Raw genomic sequence first — 13,434 nt, forward strand, 5'->3', positions numbered from 1 at the left:
TAATATTATTAATATTAATATTATTATTATTATTAATAACAATAATATTAATATTAATGTTAATATTAATATTACTACTAATACTTTTATTAGTATCATTATCATTATTATTATTATTATTATTATTGTTATTATTATTATGCATGAACACAACAAATTCTTACTTACATCTAGTAGTAGGTAGCCAAGCAGGTAGTTTGGATCTTATTGATCTTATTGATTATTGATGATTGAAATACTGTCAAATTTAACACATTATTTTATTTAATTTTTTTAAAATTACTTGTTAAAAAACGGAAATGAACACATTTTAGACTGTGATAGGCTTACGTTTATGAAAAACATACATTTATTTGGGAATTGAAACTATTTATTGAGATATCAAACATTGATATACATGATTAAATATATTTCTCTCAACCCTCCATGCCACCCACTGGCCACCCCATAAATATTTCTCTAGAACCGCCCCTGCTTATTTGTGTAGGTTTTGACCTTTCTGCTGACATCCAAATATATGGGATGAATGAAGTTTTGTTTAATGGTGCTCACAGTTGGGTGATAAACTATAGGTACCAGTTTGATGACGTGCCCTCTAGGGTGCTAATCTTAACCTTGACTAGGATGTTTCACCATAAATGCATCATAATTGTCTGCTTGATGGTGCCCTTTTTTTTACACTGTCCTTCAGTACTTGGTTTGTCTTTTTAGGTTTTTAGTTCATCAGAAAGTCCTCTCAAATGGACCTTTTGACTACTTACCTCCTAGAAATGTCCTAATCAGCATTTATAACTGGGTTATTGAGAAGTTTGAAACCTATGAGTATTTATTAATGGATTACCAAATAACTGATTGTGTTCTGCCTGACCTACTGTTTGTGCAGGGACACAGCAGTAAGATAAACACCAGAGCAGTTGGCCTTGACATTTTTATTGAACCACTGGAAACATGTATCAGACAACAAAGAGATTACAAAGCACAGAAAAAGATATTTTACCGTAAAAAAAAAGAGTTACACCGAACATAGCATAACAAGAAAAGCCTGGACTGACTGTCAAATAATGGACTAAACAACTGCATGTAAAACAGTCAAAGTTAGCCACAGCAATAAAATGTTGCTCACATATTGTTGCAGAATCTTTAATAATGTCACACAGTAAACAATCACAGTGCAGGAGGACTTTTACTTTTCATACTTTAAGTAAGTCTACATGGAGACTCAGGGAGTAATGGATTACATGTAACTGAGCTATGTAATCAGGATACAAAAAGAGGTAACTGTAATGAATTAAAATGGGTAAAAGTGCGGCTTATTTAGCAGGTTTACAATTATAAAATACATCAGTTTTTCTTTAAAACTACACAAGCAGGCAGACTTTTTTCAAGGCTAAACATCTTTTAAAAAAATGTTTTCTGTTTTCTGTCCCTTTTCTTTTTAAATGTCACATTGTTCTGTTTTCTTATAGAATATATATTTATCACATCAATACTTTACGTTGACATTTATTTTCTCTTATTTTTATTTACATATTTGGTGTTGAGGTAATCCAAAAGTAACTGAAAGTAACCAGGATTAAAAACATTTCAGGAGATACTAGGCAAAAAATACAATTAAAAGGCATTATTAAGGCAGGATAAAAGACCCCCATCGGTAAAGAATAATAATACATAATAAAAAAGAAATAATAAAATATAAAATAATAAAACTAATAATAAAACATATTGCAAAATTGATCACAATGAGGCACAAAATCAAACAATTAAAACGTACAAATTAAGGAATAAAACACCCATAGCTAGAATATGATAAGAACAATAAATACAAATGAAATATAAGACATTTAAACAGTGTGCTAGAATGAGAAAGGCTTTTATTAAGTTCACTTAATATTGTGACACTGTAATTATATCATTACATTTTTAAAGTAACCCTTCCAAACCTGGCTACTCTTATAAAAGAGTAGTTTTACATTGTTGTATTGGTACTTTAACTTCTTTTATAACCCATTTTAATTACATTTCTGATAAAAGATCAATATTAGGTTATTATAAACATTCTGTATTAACAACTAATTACACTTTCTCCAACACAGACTATGTTTTGTTATTATAAATAAGCTGGTAAAGAGATGGGGGCGCCCTATTCAGCTCTTTCGAAACATTATCTTCGACCCCTCTCGGCCACCGTAGTGTCTGAACAGCGCTGCCACTTTCTAGATAACAACATTAGGTTGGCTGATGTCTGTCAGAGAAACTCCTGACTTCGTGTTGGTGAAGCTTCGGCTCGCTTCATAGCTGAAATAATAAATGATAGGGCAGTGAAGCTCTCTCTCTCTCTCTCTCTCTTTGTGCCCCAGGATGGATTATCTGCTCCAGGTTAAAATAGGCGCTCTGGTCGGTTTGTTGCTCTTAACTCTGTTTTTTGGATTCATCCCTGCTCGAATCAAATGGTTCAGAGACACCAACGGGACAGGTTGGTACACGTTTATATATATATATATATATATATATATATATATTGGCAAAATGTTAACGTTTGCGTTGATAGTCATTAAGATAGCCTACATCAATCTCAGCTAAATCAGCAAACCTTGTTTTATGCAATCAACGTTATTTGTTGCTTTATTGTTCCGATGCCGAATTAAAAAAGGAAGTTTGCTGATTCATGTGCACTTTTCGTTTATAGTCTACGATGTGTTATGATTTGCAAATCAAGGTGGCATTCTTAAATTGCCAGAAGCTTAAACGAGGTTTGGTGTACGGTTAGCGGAAGGCACAGGGTCTTAGATAGTGGGGTTCACCAGCCGTCTGAACATGAATCACATGTTTTGCAGTAGATAGTGTTTTAAACGAAATTAAATCCTATTGATTGTATCAAGTGTGACCTAGAAACCATTAACCCAGTGATACCCGAGTGGTGGTAAAAAGGTTTTCAATCCTTTGGACATAAATCACACAACCACCATCACGAGCGAGAACTAATAATGCTTCCTGCAAATGTTTTAATGTTGTATTTTATTAGCATTATGTACATATGGCTTTGTGGTGATTTGAAACTGTTTACATTACATTAATACTTACATTAATCTTTTAACTCAGCTTTAATCTGTAATGTCCTTACTACCAATAATAAACCCCCCCTGGGCTGGAGTCACCTGACAGGGATGAAGCCTAAACTTTCTGAGCCAATGGTCACATCGGATTTTATGTATGAATTTGCAAAACGAGGCTGGTGGACTTTGGCTTTCTTATATGGAAGTGAAAGTATAATTTCTCTACATTACATCCTTGTGTGTCGTAATGTGAGTTATTTTAACTTCTGTACTTTCATACTCATGATGTGTCACATGATGATTATACTAACTTTGGAAGGAGTGGCAGTGATTTAATTTGGGATGTCATGTCTGAGATGTACCATCAATCCTTCAGTTATAGACATTTTTATTCAACAAAGTGATAAAAACAAAATTGAAAGTGTAAAATGCCTCATTTATTCACTTTTTTTGCAGAGAAATCTACAAAATCACAGTCATTAAAAAAGGAAAATAAGCTTTCTTTACTCTGCAGTTTATGGCCTTTTGTCTGGATCAATCTTACCGTTGTGTGTAAGTTCATTTTGAAACACTGGAGATGTTTTATCTTTTTTCATTTGCAGAAATCCACCGCACAGTGTTGAGTCTGATCAGCTGTTTTGCCGGTGGGGTTTTCCTGGCAGCATGTTTGCTCGACATCATTCCAGATTACCTGTCGGACATCAAAGCCGAGCTGGAAGCTCGGAAGGTGGAGGTACGTCCAAGTATGGGCTGATTTGGACAGACCCGGGGCCATGCAGTCAATTTGCAATCCTCTAAGGCTTATAATCAGTTATTTCTTCATAAAGAGCATAAGTATAAACATCAGAGGCATTAAAGATGTGGGTCAATCGCCAAAACTTTCCAGTTAATGAGTTTCCTGTCTGTATAACATCATGTTTACTTCTCTTGGTTTGTTTGTAAAACCTCAGTGTAAACAGGAACTGGACCAGAACTAAAATAAAATAATGTATCAATGAATAGACCTCTATCCTGTTCTTGTTGACTGAGGGTCTTTATAGACACGCGGTGCTGTAGTCTGTTTACAGTCTCTGTTCCCAAGTTTTGACCTTTTCAGCCCGAGCCTACAAACTGATTCATCTCTCTGCATTGGTCTCAAACAGACCACTTTCCCTCTTCCAGAGTTCATCATGGCTGTCGGCTTCTTCACCGTCCTCATACTGGAGAGGATCGTTCTGAACTGTCGGGAGATGGGAGGGGCTCAGGAGGAGAGGGCACCCCTTATACCGGGCAACAGGAATGGGCACGGGCACGGCCATGGAACGACCCCTGATCTGGAGAACAGCGGCCACCACATCCACGTTGACTTTCAGGCTCACTCCCCCTTTCGTTCCTTCATGCTCTTCCTCTCGCTCTCGCTCCACTCGGTTTTTGAGGGTCTCGCTATCGGCCTGCAGAGCACTGACTCAAAGGTAAGAAGGTGTTAAAAGGGTCCTGTGGAGTTTCCTTGTATATGAAACAAGGGACCTGCATCAACCATAGTGCTTTTAGAGATCTAAAACTCCACATGGGACCTTTAAATCCACTCAAAGTTCCACAGAATATAAAACATTTCTTGTTTTCTCTGCTTTCTTTTTCCCCCCACACTTTTAATGAATCATATTCTTATTAAAACTTACCTATCTGGTTCTTCTCACTTTCTACATGTCACGCCCTTTGTAATCATTGGTCTTAGGAGTGTCTTGCGGAAATAAAGTCGGTATCACATTCACAGCACGCTCATATAGCAAGAAGAATGCCGGGTTTCAGTTTATAGCTTCAGGACGCTTTGACAGGAAAGGAATCTCGTTGTCATGAGAGTGATCTGGATCTTCTGGTCACAAGACGGCATAGTATGAGTATTAACTCAGGACCTTTCATCTACATGTAACTGTGTGTTGTTTGTGTAGGAAATTGACTTTACTATTTATAAAAATAGACATTGAACAGTTAATTAATAGTTTAAAATATAAGATATATATATATACAAACCTTATTTAACTAGATAAATCAATTTGCAATGAGATGGCATGTTCAAGAACATAAAAATATTTGTAACTACATTTTTGAATTACAATACAAGAAGATGCCAAAAAGAACAAAAGAAAGATTTATTATAAATAGAATAATTAAACATCACATCACTCAAGGAAAACAACACTAGGATTTAAAAACATATTCGTTCATATTCTGCGTATATATATCATGCTATAGATCAGAATGTCCCTTTAGTTGACCTGAGTCTACTGAATGAAAGGGGAGCTGAGGTTCTCACCTTGCCACAGTGATGCAGAAGTGTCCTGGGAATGGAGGATGTGGTTACAGGTGCAACAGAGTGCCCTGCGGACAGACGTCTAACAAACTGATGAAGTTACCCGTTCAGTGCTCCTTTTTTAGTGTAATGATTTATTCTGAAGCCAGTTGTTAATCAGTTACAGATCAGTTCAGATATGGATAAATCTTATATTGCAGATATTCTTATATTTAAGATGTTATTTTATATTTTTATATTGATTTGTTATAATATTGTGTATTTTCTGGGAAATTAAATGAGAGCAGGTACAAACAGTTAATGCATAAAGTAATCACATATTAAATTGACTGAGCAAATTGAACACCTGAAATATTCGGGTACTTTATTGATAAAAACTAAAAGGAAAATCTGATTTAGCCACAAAGCAGAACAGCTCTATGTTCTACAACATTGTCCACAATGATCCAATATTTCCAGAGATCACATAGCTGTCATGGCAGTTGTCGTTATTGTCTTATTGCCCAATCCCGTTTACCAACTAAAATGAAACCCAACCTTTACATACAGAGTCATCAACATTTACTATTGTTTGGATGTTTCTCAGCCATTATATGAAAGCTATTAACAGAGGAAATGACCATAAAACCTCTTTGTTTTCTCCAGGTATTAGAGATCTGCATAGCTATACTTGTCCACAAGAGCATCATAGTGTTCAGCCTGTCTGTGAAGCTGGTCCAGAGCGCAGTTCGTCCATTGTGGGTGGCCGCTTACATCGGAGTTTTCGCCTTGATGTCACCTATTGGCATCGCCATCGGCATCAGCGTGATGGAGGCTCAGCTTGCAGCTGGAGCACTGATCCAGGCCATCCTGGAGGGGCTCGCTGCAGGGACGTTTGTTTACATCACCTTTCTCGAGATACTTCCGCATGAGCTCAACTCGCCCGGGAAGCAGCTTCTGAAGGTGCTCTTCATCCTGCTAGGCTTCAGCATCATGGCAGCTCTGACGTTTTTGGGCTGAGACTGAGAGAAGTCGTAATTTCAGTTGGCATATCTGTCATGAACGTGACCGGGATGCTTTGTGCCAACTACTGCAGCTCCCACGAGTTTGTGGTTGACTTTTTGTACAGAAAGACAAACTGTCTTCATTTAAAAAGAAGAAGTGGGTTTACTGCTGCATCCTGGTACACCCAACTCTGGAGTTTTTAATGTCAAAGGGAGCATGAAAATTCGTGTTTTATTCCTTAAGTATACTTTTAAAACATTTCATGAAGGAGCAGTCCGGACAATAAGTGTATATATAAGTTCTTTTAAAGAGGATTTTATGTAAAGAGGAAACACGACGATAAGTTTGTTGAACGACTGAGAGAAGCACAGGGGAAAGAATATCACATGAGTCCCCTCATTTATCACTGGTCTTGTTTTCAAACATGCTCTGGACCTGCAAACAACCACCGTTTCTGACCTTTGACACTATTAAGGAAACCACTGGAAACAAAGGGTTGCCTTAAATGTATGGTACCATGTAATTAATTCAATCATGTCCGTATATCATTACCTCCAGAACTTTAATGTTTACATTTTATTCTAACCTTATTCAAATCGGAAGCTTCTTCTTTCCAAAAAGCATTGTTTGTGCCTTCACTTTGGTTGAAGTATTTCATATGGTATATTCTTTACTACAGGCTCAGCTGGAAGGTTGGCTGTGTTAGTAATGGTGTTTCCACTGACCCGAGTTTATTTGATAAATACTGGCGTTTTAGTGCAATTCCAGCATTAAGCTGCTATTAACGTCTCATCGCAGATCATTGGTCAACATGTCATTTGTCCAGTGTAAATGTAAACTGACTCCCTGATGCCTTAAGAAGTTGTATGCAAAAAAAAGACAATGATGAGAAAATATGTGGGATATGTTTTTATTCTGTTTGCACTTTTCTAATAAAGAATCAGTGATTATTTCCACAAATTTAAACAACCTGAACATTATTATTTACATTATGTTGACCTTTGTCCTGGTTTAGTCCTTTCTGTCCACTCTTACTAGACCAGACTGTTACTGTATATTTACTTTATTAAAAAAACATCTCTATGTAGAGTGCTTTTAGTTCTCTATTTCTATTGTTAACAAATACAGACACTTTAAATATCAGCACAGAGAGAAGTACAAGATAACAGGTTCAATTCTACAAACTGATCCCGGTTAGCATTTTACAACCACACATACTTGTTTCTGCATTAAGAAATTAAACCAAGTAGAACACCCAGTCCAACTGTGCTTTCAGCCTGCCTACACCTAAAGTCAGCGTATCCAATTATACGTAGTTATAAGCTCTCTGTTTAGTCACAATTCCTGTTTTAGTCCGTCATGTGATTGTCACATTGTTTCCTCATCAGACAAATAGCAGGAAGCTGGAAAGTTTGGGTTGGTTGTCATGAAAAACTGGAACAAATGTCAACAAAAATCAATGCAAATTCAAATGGGGCATTTCTCATGTTTTGTGCAGATTATTATAATTTTTTCCTTTAAAGGTCATCTGATGAAGAATACTGAAAGTAGTATGATGAAACTGTTCCCCAAAAGGAATGCTACTGCTTTCACTTCAGTGTTGTCATGTGGTTTTTGTCCCACCGGTGCATTGTAACATACAAAACGTTATTTGTATTTGTAAGATACAAAAACATCAACTGACTTTTGTGCAAGTATACTTGGATGCATTATTTTGTGCCTTATGATTATTCATCTCATCAGAGAGGTGACTTTGTTGTCTGTTGTGTAAACTCCATCAGAGTAAAGATTAAAAAATTTTCGGCCTATGTGTTTGTTGTTCGCAGAAGTGTCTGTAAGTAATGTTAGGTGTGTTAATAGAATAATAATGATAGATAAAATACATATTTGAATACTTAATGTAGACATTCTTGTAATTTAACTTCAGTGCAGTCAAATTACTCTTTCAGAAAAAGTACACCTTAGACAATCATAGGAGATAAAATGTGGGCAGATCCTCCTTTATTAAAACATATTAATGTTTTTTTTTGTTGGTGCAGTGAGCCTATTCTGAGTATAGAGCACCTTTTTAGAGAGAAGAGCCACCATTTTTTATTTCCTCTTCCTCTAATCCTAATCCAAGGAAATCTTGAATTAAGTTACAATAACTGATGCTGAATGTTTTCCTTATTTGCCGGGTTTCTGCTCTGATGTGGGAGATTTAATGCCCTTTAGGTAATGAGGAAGCAGATTGCAGGTGCCACCAGGTGGGGGTGTTGACCCTCTGATTGATCCCAGTGAGGGCCGTTTTTCACAGAGGCAGGATTAAAGGACTGGAATATTAGTTCTAGGAATGTACTTCAGTGATTTAGGATTATTAATAAAACTATTTCTGAGAGTATTTTACATTGTAAAAGCCCTCTGGCCGCCTCGCTTAATTTGCCTTTTTGACACAGAACATTTTGACATGTGACAGTAGATAAAGCACAGGTGTAATTAAAGAAAATGATGATCACCAAAGGGAACAGAGCTTTGTTAATGTTATTAGTAATACCTGTGATCCCACCCCAAATGAGTCTGCTGTGAAAAACATCTGATTTTAAGTCTTTATCAGTCCTTGTTGTCTTCAGACTTGAAATAATCTGACACTAGTGGAAAAACTCATAATCAAGTAATTTTATTTTACTTAGAAAGTGGTTTAGATTTGCCTTCCTGTTTCTATGTGCTCTCCGTCATCTGATGGATACACCACTGCACTAATAAAAAGGTCTTTCCCCCTCTGAATATTTTATACATCCAAACACCAGAAGAGTCTGATTCATGTGGAAGAAAATTCTATGCATTTTCTCAAGGTAGTTGTACTTACTTTTACTCTTATACTCTACTTGATGAAGTGTTCCTTTATGGGTTGAGAATATTCTGCTTCTTGAATTAAATAAAGTATTTAAAACCCTCTTGGATTTGCTGGACAATGCAATGTCACAAAGCTGAAAACAGGACTGAGCTCATGAAAAGTTGACCTTCTAGAATGGTTCTCACAGGACAGCGACAAACAAACATATGAAGATCTTATAGAATACTATGCATTGCTGTAGATTGACTACCAACAGTATATAAACCTATAACCTATATGTTGGTTTGCAGAGTGACATAGCTGCAGGAATTAATTTACATCAAAGAACTTAACCGTATACCAGAGACAAAAACACTTAGCCACGTCTGACATAATACATGGAGACATTGTTAACCCCTGTTTATCTCTGCGAGGGAATTGGAGGTTATTCATGAGCATCCACTAATGAGAGGTGCTGATAGAGGAACAATAATGGAGTACAGTAAGTCTGCCAGTTCTGGATGACAGAGGCCTCAGTGTGTGGAGGATGGAGACCCAGCAGAGCATCGAGCTTTAATGTGGAATGGACGCTTCCTCTGTTCACCCACAGCTCATTAACCTCTTCTATCCGCTCAATGATGGCACTCAACTGTATTCTCCTCTCTCAGACAAGACGCAGATCATGTCCTATGCCTACACAAGGTCTGCTTTTTCATGAGCCAATGGCATGCTTTATTATTGGGGTGCACAATATCAAGAGGGAAGAGAAAAATATGCAAGCCATCGTTGAAAGTTTTCAGTTCAATAAACAGTTATTTGATTAATGCACAATTCAGTATTTCTTTGCCTTAGTTAGCTTTAGTTATTTTAGTTAATTAGCCCTTTTTCAGATTTGCCTTATTTATTCATGATTATGTTAAAATATCATGCATTTTCTGTCAGGAAAAGGGTTCAAGTTACGTGGGAACCAACTCATATGATACCAAAAAGGGCAGAATTTCAGACTATTGAAACTTGCAGTTATTGATTTGTCTCCAACCCTAACTTTAGTTATTCTAGAGACCCCCACAAAGCTAACAGCTCATAACTCAAACCCTGGTTAGGAATTACACTGATCATATGTTGAAATGTCCTGTGTGTTATTTTGTTTATTGTTGTTATGATAATTATGATGATCTGTGTGATAGTGTGAGGTGACTGGGAGGCGTGGTGTGGAAGTAGTCAACCTCACTAATACGACTGACAGATTACAGAGTATGAAGTCTTTTTTTAATCTATTATGTACTGATCATTCAATAAAAGACTGAATTATTACAGTGAAAATGTGAATGACTATTGATTTACTGACTGCTTCTAACACAAAAAATCCCTTAAAAAAGGCCTGAAAGAGGTCAAAGGAATTGTTTTGCTATTTTGTGATATCTGCTTATTCACGTTCATGACGAGAGTTAGATGAGAAGATCAATACTAGACGTAGGAGATTGCAACACTTTGACTTAGCTTGGCTTAGCATTAAGAATGGGACCAAAATCTGCCTGCTCACTGCTACAAAATGACTTATACGTTGTTTTTGTGTATGCATTAAACAAATTAGATACAATTTGTTAATTAGTGAGCTTTAGAGGTGCTGATAGGTGAATCAGTCGGGCCAGCTGTTTCCCATGTGTGCAGTGTTTATGCTAAGCTAGTCTAACCAGTTGCTGGCTGTAGCTTCACATTTAGTCAACCTATGAGAGTGTCAAGAGAGCGAATGTATTTCTGAAATAAAAAATGTCAGACCAGATGGGAATGACACATTTTGGATGAGTGGCAACATCTTCAAGAATAAAACAGTGTCCAGTTCACTCAGTATTTCTAGATAAACCTTGATGACTGAGAGTCTTCAGGCAGCTTGATACGCAAAATGGAAAACAGAGTAGCCTATGCACAAAAACAAATACATTTTTAAATACAAGATCACTAATGTAAGGAAGATGTAATGATAAACAAGAATTGTCAATATAGAGAAGACTGTAAAATGTGCAAAAATAAAATGTCTGAATGGAAAACTGTCCAAATCTAAACTGATCAAATGTGCAGATCCTAGTGGATTATTACAGAAACAGCTACAACCATGCTAGCGGCTCCAGGAGGTTATATAGAGGTTTAATGGTTATTTCATCTAAACGCTGATGTTGGCATGTGAACACACTCACAATGACNNAAATAAAATGTCTGAATGGAAAACCATGTCACCATGTGAACACACTCACAATGACAATCAATATTTTCTTGTGGATCTTTAGCAGGTATAGTTTATGTTCACCTTCTTAGTTTAGTGTGTTAGCATGTTAAAGCTAGCTAGTTAGCACTAAATACAAAGTATAAGTATAACTGATTGTCATGTGAATGTGTAAGTATTTGGTCATAAACCAAAGTATAAGACACATTTAAGTTTTGACCTGATGACCTACACTAGATGAATCATCAGGATATCATTGAAGTTGTAACAATTCATTCAGAGGGGACATGAATGTGTGTAGTGTCCAATAGTTTTTAAGACACTCAAACGTACAAATGCCAACCAACTGGTGAGGCAAAGTCTGTACAAAATGGCCATCTATCCAGGAGTTAATGAAAGCTTTCAATGTTTCAGTGCTAACGGCATTAGCATGACTATAAATGTATTTATAAATGTATTGCTGTAAGGAACAAAGGTGGAGGCAATAAAGGTGGACATAGATACATAACAAACTAACACCAACCTCCAAAATATAAAAGCAAACCTAATTTGATTTTCAATTACTGTAATTAATGACAGAGGAGAGGTGAGTTTTCTGATGTTGTGCAATCATGGATAAGTAATCCATAATCTGGGCGCCAAAACAAGTGGTTCCCTCTGCTGAGGATTTCAAAGAATGTGTAATGTGAAGCTGAAAGTGTGAGTCCTTCACAGGTGGTCGTCTCTCTCATATGACATTTCCACAGGCACACAGGAGTATCAAACACAAATCCCACCTTTCATGTCACATGTGTTGGGCTAACGTGCTAATCTTGATGGTGTCACAGAGGAAACAGGGATGTGCGAGACAGCGGTGAGAAAAAACCTACAAATTTTCCAGTGTCATTAAATATGATGTTTAATAGGTAAATACGTAACATACTGTGTGTGGAGCTTCAATTTGTGCATGAATAAAAAACATAAAAGTCATATAAAAACCGCAATTACTATCATCTCATTCTTTACTTTCTCTTTGAGATGCAGTTATATTTGCTTATTTTCAAAGTAAAATCTTGTGTTGTGAAAATGACCAGTCCAGAGTATGGTGGCCCAGAGATGTAAAACACAAAAAATATTTCTAATTCTGTTGTGTTTTCATAAATGTCATTGCATTTTCCACAAAACCTGTTGAACTTACCATTTCCTCTCAGTTTTCCTCCGTCCTTGCAGAGGGTCTGGAGGCCCTTGGTCATGTCTTACAGCCGGGCCATCATGTTCTTCACAACCTGACTGAATAGAGGCTGTGGTAATGTGGGGAGGTTCGGGAATTGGTGTGGCCTGGGATTTTGGTAAGCCAAATTTGAACTTTTCACGGAGAAGCAAAAACAGGGGGAAATGCCCTCTAAAAACCTGTTGAATTTACCAAATTACCCCTCAGTTTTCCTCACGCCTAGGGCAGTAGCAGTACTACAGCCTCCCAGGCAGTGTTGTTAATGTGTTCTAAATGTGTTTCATCCGGTGTTTTTCCCCTCAGGACCACCAGAGTGACAGTCCAGACCAGGACACCTTTCAGCTCTCCCTTCACTTTGCAGTTTGCACTATGTAGATTAGCCACTCATTGTAATCCTCTGTGTCATTTTAATCCTACTTCAAGTGACGTTTTCAGTAACTCCTCCCCTCCTGGTCCTCTCTCCTCCGGTTGTCTCCTCTGCCACTCTGTGTACTCCTCTCATCCTGTCTGCTTAAGGTAAGTCTGCCCGGCTCTTTAGGTAAAATGACCCCTAGATAGATCAGGAAATAAAGATGAATGATGACTATAAGGATATAGGGATTGTTTAAATGAAGATTAAAACTAGTCAATAACTTGTGTGATAAGCAATACTTGTTTTCACTGGATGTTGAATAACAATTGTTGATTGTAATGTGTCTTAGAGTGTGTAAAATTAGTGTCCATGCATTGAATGTTTTGTTCATTGCACTTTTGTAATGATGTAATTGATCCGTCAGTTTGAGGGGTGGATTAACACACTCACATACTTTAGCTGGAGATGAGCATTAGAGCATCTGTGTTATGATTATTGGTTAAAGGACTTTA

General features: G+C 36.9%; 2 protein-coding genes across 3 annotated transcripts in view; both read left to right on the forward strand.

Annotated features, from left to right (window-relative positions):
• The first annotated feature begins 2,201 nt into the window (after nt 1-2,201).
• On the forward strand, nt 2,202-7,293 carry slc39a1 (solute carrier family 39 member 1). 2 transcript variants are annotated; one of them, XM_035652207.1, is made up of 4 exons: nt 2,202-2,473; nt 3,656-3,786; nt 4,196-4,504; nt 5,989-7,293. In XM_035652207.1, the coding sequence occupies exons 1-4, from the start codon at nt 2,359-2,361 to the stop codon at nt 6,340-6,342; spliced, it is 909 nt and encodes a 302-aa protein (XP_035508100.1). In that variant the 5' UTR covers nt 2,202-2,358; the 3' UTR covers nt 6,343-7,293. The 2 variants fall into 2 exon arrangements, with proteins under 2 accessions (XP_035508100.1, XP_035508102.1); XM_035652209.1 differs by having other exon boundaries at nt 4,215-4,504.
• Nucleotides 7,294-13,026: 5,733 nt separating this feature from the next.
• The window catches only part of rlbp1a (retinaldehyde binding protein 1a), a 5,106-nt gene continuing 4,698 nt past the window's right edge, over nt 13,027-13,434 (forward strand). Inside the window, exon 1 of the mRNA XM_035652206.1 lies at nt 13,027-13,086. The gene's annotated coding sequence lies outside the window, so the exon portion shown is untranslated. The remainder of the gene's footprint in view (nt 13,087-13,434) is intronic.

The sequence above is a fragment of the Morone saxatilis genome, unplaced genomic scaffold (genome assembly GCF_004916995.1).
Source record: "Morone saxatilis isolate NCDOM2014 unplaced genomic scaffold, NCSU_SB_2.0 Contig11, whole genome shotgun sequence".
NCBI lineage: Eukaryota > Metazoa > Chordata > Actinopteri > Moronidae > Morone > Morone saxatilis.